Source organism: Theobroma cacao, chromosome 3, assembly GCF_000208745.1.
Source record: "Theobroma cacao cultivar B97-61/B2 chromosome 3, Criollo_cocoa_genome_V2, whole genome shotgun sequence".
In the NCBI taxonomy this organism is placed as follows: Eukaryota; Viridiplantae; Streptophyta; class Magnoliopsida; order Malvales; family Malvaceae; genus Theobroma; species Theobroma cacao.
In genome coordinates, this window is record NC_030852.1 from 24,181,959 (window position 1) to 24,189,545 (window position 7,587).

The 7,587-nt window shown below is 34.9% G+C and overlaps 1 protein-coding gene and 1 long non-coding RNA gene across 3 annotated transcripts in view; one reads left to right on the top strand and one right to left on the bottom strand.

Annotated features, from left to right (window-relative positions):
• On the top strand, window positions 473-5,146 carry LOC18604887 (probable galacturonosyltransferase 11). Of its 2 annotated transcripts, none has more exons than XM_007037579.2 (2): window positions 473-1,114; window positions 3,292-5,146. In XM_007037579.2, exons 1-2 carry the CDS (start codon window positions 962-964, stop codon window positions 4,744-4,746), a joined length of 1,608 nt encoding a protein of 535 aa, XP_007037641.1. In that variant the 5' UTR covers window positions 473-961; the 3' UTR covers window positions 4,747-5,146. The 2 variants fall into 2 exon arrangements, with proteins under 2 accessions (XP_007037641.1, XP_017973966.1); XM_018118477.1 differs by lacking the exon at window positions 473-1,114 and adding an exon at window positions 1,123-2,964.
• The window catches only part of LOC108661268, a 1,316-nt gene continuing 641 nt past the window's right edge, over window positions 6,913-7,587 (bottom strand). Inside the window, exon 2 of the long non-coding RNA XR_001927022.1 lies at window positions 6,913-7,177. This is a non-coding gene — a long non-coding RNA (uncharacterized LOC108661268). The remainder of the gene's footprint in view (window positions 7,178-7,587) is intronic.

A 7,587-nucleotide genomic window follows, 5' to 3' on the forward strand; every position in this document is an offset into this window, starting at 1 on the left:
GTCCTTTAATAAAGTGAATATTAACTACTAGAAAAAATAAAATTACTGAAATACACCAGCCTATCATGCATAATATACAGAATTACAGATTAATCTAGCGTCAATAATGAATAAGGTACAAAACAAGTAAAAAAAAACAGAAGAAAAGTACCCTTCATTTCATTGCTTTAGCTATTTTTTTCCAATTACTTCGTTGCCATAATTCTCTAGTTTTGTCTTATTCCATCTATCATTTGTCATGAGAAAATGTTATAAAACACTTCAATAATTAACCTTAAAGAAGGTAAAATCCAAACATTTTCATGAAAGATAACTTGCATTTTGTGTTGTGGGGTATTAGTACAAGCAAAACCATAACGGTTCCCTATCATGATAAAATGTAGTGAAATATTCACCTGCAATTTTCATTGACTTATAAAAGGCAACTAACTGAAATGAAATAAACCCCAAAGTTTTGTATATAGTAGGAAGCTATAAAGCCGAAGTAGAGAACGTTACTGGCATTCAACCTAGCAAAAATGGGAACAAAAGCTTAAGCCCCTCACATGACCTCATGTGCTGTCCCTTCCTTTTCTTGTTTTGTTTCCCTCTCTTCACATCTCTAAGCCAAAAAAAAAAAACCCCAATAAGACCCGAAATAACAATCGTCTCCCTGGTTAAAGTCTTTGTTCTTTTTTTCTTCTTAGCGATTCATGCAAAGGCAACAAAACGCAGATCCCATCACCGTCACTTATTATAGGATTCTCATTCACATCCCAAAAACAACCCCAGAAGTTTTTCCTTTATTATTATTCGTTATCTTTAGTTGTTTTATATGTTTACAGCTTTTATTCAGTGAAAGAAAGAGTGAGGAGTGATTATATATAATTTGTTTGGAATTGTTTTTATATCGAATCTGAAGAAATGGGTAGTACTGGAATCTTGATTTGGTGGTGAATTGTGGACGATATTTGGTTCAAAGATGCGGCGGCGGGCTGCCGATTACCGGCGCCCGGTTCGTAGGAGGTTTTCGCATTGGATCTGTGCGCTGCTTGGGCTGTTTGTTCTTGCTGTATTGGTTTTGTTTATTGTTCATCATAATCAACATGAAGATCGGGTTGAGCAGCCTGTTAATGTAAGGAACAGACAACTCATGTCCCGTTTCTTTTTTTTCTCTCTTCACTTTTATGTTTTAGTTTTGATCTCGTATTAGTTTTTTTCTCTGATTTTGTTTATGTGCATTTAGTTTGTTATACAGCTTGGGATGTTGATAGGATTGAAAATTTTTCTTTTTTTTAATGGAACTTTTGGGGGTTTGGTTAAAATGGTTATTGATTGAGGTTTTGAGAGTTCTGGATTGATTGTTGAGCTTGAATTTTCGTATGTAATCCGTGATACATAGTTGCTTTAATGTATTTATATATGTAATCTGGGATAGATAGTTGCTTTCATGTATTAATTTACATGTAATCTTGCATTTGCATTTTTAAGTTGAGTTACAGTAGTTATAGTGGATTTCTTATTAGAATTTATGGGAATATTATGTTCATGGTATTTTGATGTGATCAATTGAAGAACGTAGATAGACTTTTTCATTCCAACTCTTAGTTTCAAAACCATTGATATATTGTTCTGTGTGGTTTATTTTGAGAGTTGAATAGAGCCTTCAATTTCTTAAGCAAGGTAGATAATTTTTATTCGTCCATAGGATATAAAAACATAGAGTTTATATATGGTTCACAAAGGTTGACTGCCAAACATTTATGCATGTTCTCTCTTTTTAGTATTATTGTTGTTTCAAAGACTTTTTAGCTATGCTTGGTATCGTATTATCTTAACTTGGTCATGGATTGTCTACTTAAATGGACAATCCCCTGTGTGATCAAGTTGAAGCTTAATCCTCAGTAACTAAGGTTATGGTCGGTACCCTTCTGAAATTAATTTTTACAGGAATACACTGCAACCTAGCTTAATGAGATTACACTATGCTGCTTAACCAGCCTTTATTAAGACCAGATTTTAACAATATACTTAAATTTCAAAAGCTTATGCAGAAGTGACAACAATAAAAGGTATTTCAACTGTCAAATTTACAGGAACTTCCTGTACACCTCATCTTTGATAAACAGTAAGTGAAAACCTTTACTGTCACAATTTCTTGTGGTGATTAGTTTCAGTGCTGGATAATTAGATGTCTGCAACCTAGTGGCACATTACTTAATATTTTCTGTCTCTGTGTGTATACATGTTTTTGCGCAAAACAGAATTTTTTCTTCTTTCTTCTTAGAATTTTATTATGGAGGGAAACCATATGATAAATGCTGAAACTGTCGAAAAGAGAAATCTTCTTACCTTAATAAGGTCTTTTTCATTGAAATCTTTTATATTTCCATATGATTTATAGATTTACAGGCACATGGTTTACATTTTTGGTTTATGGAAGTCCTATGATATGAAAATAGGATTCTTGTTTTTGCTATACGTATCTTTATTTAGCATAACTGCAACTTCATAGAGAAGTCTTAATGATAAGGGTGCAAACTAGATAATTAGAGGGAGACGAATAGAGAAATTTTTGGAGTTCATTACCATAGTAGTCATGCAGCTGCTTACTTGCTACCTCTGGAAACCATTATCTAGCACTACACTACCACTCCCAGCACTGTGATAGCAGTAAAGTGGTTCTGCTAATACAACAGTTTATAGTTTTTGCATTTTACACCACCTTCATAAATCTGTCATTACTTTGACATCACGGCTAGCAGCAACTCTTCAACTCTCCAACTCAAGTTGGCATCTTATTTTCCCACTTCCATTTTCCTGAATGAGCACACCACCCTGTTAGTTTGTTCTTTTTGATCGGTCAAGGGCATGCTCTTTCAGCAAAACAGCTGAAAAGGAAAAAGATCAAGTACTTGGTGAAATGGAAAATAAATGTGGCTGAAATTGCCCTGGTTACTCTTTAAGACCAGAAGGAAGAAAGAGGTGGGATATCTATGTCTTCTATGAAACTTGAATCAGATTTTCAAATTGCAATAATAATCTTTGTGTTGTTGGGAAATCATTCTGATCAAGTTGGATTCATATGCTAGATCTATGTGGTGCAATCAGTTGTTCTTTTTTGTAGTGCTTCTGCACTTCTTACTTTGTCTTCCATCCTCCTGTCTTTTAATACGATATATGATATGGATATGATTAGCACCCAATTATAAGTAATTGAAGGTTAACTGATTAACTAGTATGCTATATAGCTTTTTTTCTTTTAAAATGGTTATTGGATGACTTACTCTTCCCTGAAATTCCCCCTGCCAGGAAGAAGATTCCAGAATGGAGCAGGTTGTTCATGAGAATTTAAACTTTACTGAAGAAATATTGAGTGCTACCTCATACTCTCGGCAGTTGGCAGAGCAAATGACACTTGCCAAAGCTTATGTCGTAATTGCGAAAGAGCACAATAACCTTCACCTTTCTTGGGAGCTAAGCTCAAAGATTAGGAGTTGCCAGCTTTTGCTTTCAAATGCTGCAATGAGAGGGCAGGCCATTACACTAGAGGAAGCAGAGCCAATAATTAGCAGTCTATCGTCTCTTATTTATAAGGCACAAGATGCTCATTACGACATTGCAACTACAATAGTGACGATGAAATCTCATATTCAAGCCCTTGAAGAGCGAGCTAATGCAGCAACTGTTCAGAGTACCGTGTTTGGACAGTTGGTGGCAGAAGCATTTCCCAAGAGTCTTCACTGCCTAATTGTCAAGCTCTCAGCTGATTGGCTTAGAAGGCCATCCCTTAAAGACCTTGCAAATGAGCAGAGAAACTCTCCTCGACTTGTGGACAACAATCTCTACCACTTTTGCATATTTTCAGACAATGTCCTTGCAACTTCAGCAGTAGTTAATTCTACAATTTCCAATGCAGATCATCCTAAACAGATAGTTTTCCATATTGTCACCAATGGGGTTAGCTATGGAGCTATGCAGGCTTGGTTCCTTAGCAATGACTTCAAGGGGTCCACTGTAGAGGTGCAGAACATAGAGGAGTTCTCTTGGTTGAATGCTTCTTATGCTCCCATTATAAAGCAGCTACTTGATGTAGATTCACGGGCCTACTATTTCGGGGAAAATCAAGATTTGAAAGTTGAGTCAAAATTGCGGAACCCTAAATATATTTCCTTGTTAAATCACCTACGGTTTTACATACCAGAGATCTATCCACAGCTTGAGAAGATAGTATTCCTTGATGATGATGTTGTTGTCCAGAAAGATCTAACACCTCTTTTCTCATTGGATTTGCATGGAAATGTAAATGGGGCGGTGGAGACTTGTCTTGAATCATTTCATCGTTATTACAAGTATCTCAATTTCTCAAATCCGGTCATCAGCTCAAAGTTTGATCCACAAGCATGTGGATGGGCATTTGGCATGAATGTTTTAGATTTGATTGCCTGGAGAAAAGCAAATGTCACTGCAAGATATCATCACTGGCAGGAGCAAAATGCTGATCGGACACTATGGAAACTGGGAACTCTTCCTGCCGGTCTTTTAGCTTTCTATGGGCTCACAGAACCACTTGATCGGAGGTGGCATGTGTTAGGATTAGGTTATGATCTTAACATTGACAACCGCCTTATTGAGAGTGCGGCAGTTGTTCACTTTAACGGAAACATGAAGCCATGGCTAAAATTGGCAATTGGAAGGTATAAGCCTCTATGGGAAAGGTACATAAATCTGAGCCACCCATATCTCCAAGATTGTGTCACAAGTTAAAATGTGCTATTTTTTTTGGTTATTGTTAGTAATTTATGTGATCTTCAATGATATAAACCCATCAAGGCTGATCAGGTTTATTTGTAGAGTCGGAAGTGAAAATTTTGACTTTGTTAGGAGATTTTAAATTTCTTTTCTTTTTTTTTTTTTAAATTTTAGTTTTTCTTTTTCATCATAGTATCTGGAAAGGAAAAGAAAGATTTTTATACAAGATAAAGTTTGAAAGGTGAAGAGATGTGGGAATTTCAATTTTGGCTGATGGGATTTTCTTTTTCCCCTCAAGCAAACTGTAGGAATTATTTGTTCTTTACCAATTATTGTAATAATCTCTCTGCTCTTTTGGATTATATATTGTAGCTGAATCCCTATAATATTCACCCCCTCTTCTTGTTATATCAAACCTGAACCACTTTACCAGGTCCATATTTTGAGATGGGTGTCATTTGGGTTTCTTTGAGGTAAAATGCATAGAAAAAACAAAGTTTAATCATCATTACAGCAAAAGCTTTGTTAGCATATATCAAGCTGGTGAGTATAAATCGGATTCTTTTCCATGACAAAGTGCACGTATCTTTTGTTCAAAGACATGGAGTTTGAATTTCCTTATTCTAAATAAATAAAAAAAATACTGGTATGTATTAAGTTTTCCTGTATGTAATTCACAGCTAGAAGATCTTCAATCTCCTTTCTATGCACATCACATTGATAATCATAGATCAATTGTACTTGTTCACAAGAAATAAATTTGGTTTTCTCAACAGATCAATCCCTAAACCAAGCATGACAAATCCTTTACATGGATCATGGATTAGATGCAATAATCTAATAGTTGCATGGCTTTTAGACTCTATTTCACCACCAATTGCCTCCACTGTTTTATATATGGTTAATGCTGCAAAAATCTGGGACACTGTCAAATAGAAATTTGCACAACCACATGATACATATGTGTGCAATTTACAGTACACTTTAAGCAATGTAAATCAAGGTACTAAAACTGTGGATTCTTACTTTATTGAGTTGAAAGGTATTCGGAAAGAGTTGAGAAATTTTAAACCATTGCCACACTGTGAATGCGGTAAATGTAATCGTGCCTATTTCAATAAGTACTCAAACCAATTTCAAAAGGATACAATTTTTAGGTTTCTCAATGGGCTCAATGAATTTTCTGCATTAAGGTCCCAAATTATATCAATGGAACCACTTTCAAAGCTAGACAAAGCATATACTATGATTTTAAAGGAAGAGTCTCAGAAGAGTAATTCAATCGAATCCAGCAATAGAATCATCAGCTATGATACCCACTGTGGATAATAGGAAGAAAAACAAAGTAGAATTGATTTGTAGTTATTGTGGAAAGAAGGGTCATGTAAAAGAGAAGTGTTATAGATTAATAGGATTTCTTGTAAACTTTAAGTTTACAAAAGGTAAAGGAAATTTCAAGAAATCTAAATCAATAGTGGATAATGTTTCTACTAGAAAAAAATATATTTGCAAGAAGTTCTATGCAAACTGATCAAGATGAAGAGATTCTTGGTACAAATTCCATGTCTCAAATATTACTCATCAAGCATCGAGTTCAACAATTGATGGCACTTCTCAATGATAGCGGTATAAACAGTGAAGATTATCCTGAAAGCTCATCAAATGCTCAGCATGCAAAACCCTGCTTCATTAACTTAACTTTTGCAAGTATTATTTTTGGTTTTTTTTTTGTTTCAATACTTTAATAACCTTCGACCTAAGTATAAGAATGTGAATCAGTTTATGATTAAGCAAAATTCTTGGATTATGGATACTAGTGCTATTGATCACATATCATGCTCTTTATCTAGTTTTAGTTCCATTAAACCAGTCAAGAATTGTTGTGTCTATCTACCAAACAATGTCAAAGTTAAAGTCCCTCGCAGAGGAACAATCAAATTGACTTCTTTATTGACTTTGAACAGAGTTTTATGTGTTCCTTCATTTCATTTAATCTTGTATTAGTGACCAAACTCACCTCTTGTCACGACCCAATTTTGAGCCATGACCGACGCATGGACTCAATGGACGTAGTCCACGAAGCCCAAGCAAGCCTATTTACGTAATCCTGCTTATCATCCCATCAATTATTCTGAAAGTTACATCCCACAATCCTACCGTTCAAGTACTTTACTAATAAACTATAGCAATCAAAACTGCATTTATATTAACCCAAAATAATATTAACCATTGCCACTCATGATGGCTTACCAATCAAAATATACATATATGGTCTAAGGCATGCATCTTAGTACTTTACATCACATGTACGTATTTACAAACAAAAATGACTCTAGGCTTCCAGCGGAGTGACCAAGGTGAAGGGACGGCTACTAAATGCCAACATACCTACCAAGGAGACGAAACTACATGGACACCTCAACCTAGGTTCCAACTGTCTCCTGATCTGAAAACATAAAGTTGAAAACAGTGAGTACAAACTCAGTGAGTGAACATAAAAAGGGAACAAGCAACGATAAGGAAAGTTGATAATCATGATGCACTTATTTGAAAACAATGCAACTTAGTTCAAGTTCTTATTAAAAATCCCTCCATTAAACCCCTGGTTATTAAATCATTTAATGATGAAGGAACCATATTCAGCATGAAATTGGAAAGAGAGGAAATTTCCAACAATCATCCAAGTAAGGCAGTATAAACATAATGTTTTTCGCTGTAATAAAATCAATTTACAAGTAAATGGGAAATTTTCAAGATTCATCATGCCATATAATCACATATTATAATCATAATCTTTCTATTGCATATACATATACTTAAGCATATATCAATTAGTATACCACCACATCTCATCCA

Excerpts from the sequence above, each read along its gene's own strand:
- LOC18604887 (XM_007037579.2), top strand. The coding sequence starts at position 962 with ATGCGGCGGCGGGCTGCCGATTACCGGCGCCCGGTTCGTAGGAGGTTT. Across the intron at positions 1,115-3,291 it reads GGGTTGAGCAGCCTGTTAAT|GAAGAAGATTCCAGAATGGA; the intron begins GTAAGGAACAGA and ends TCCCCCTGCCAG.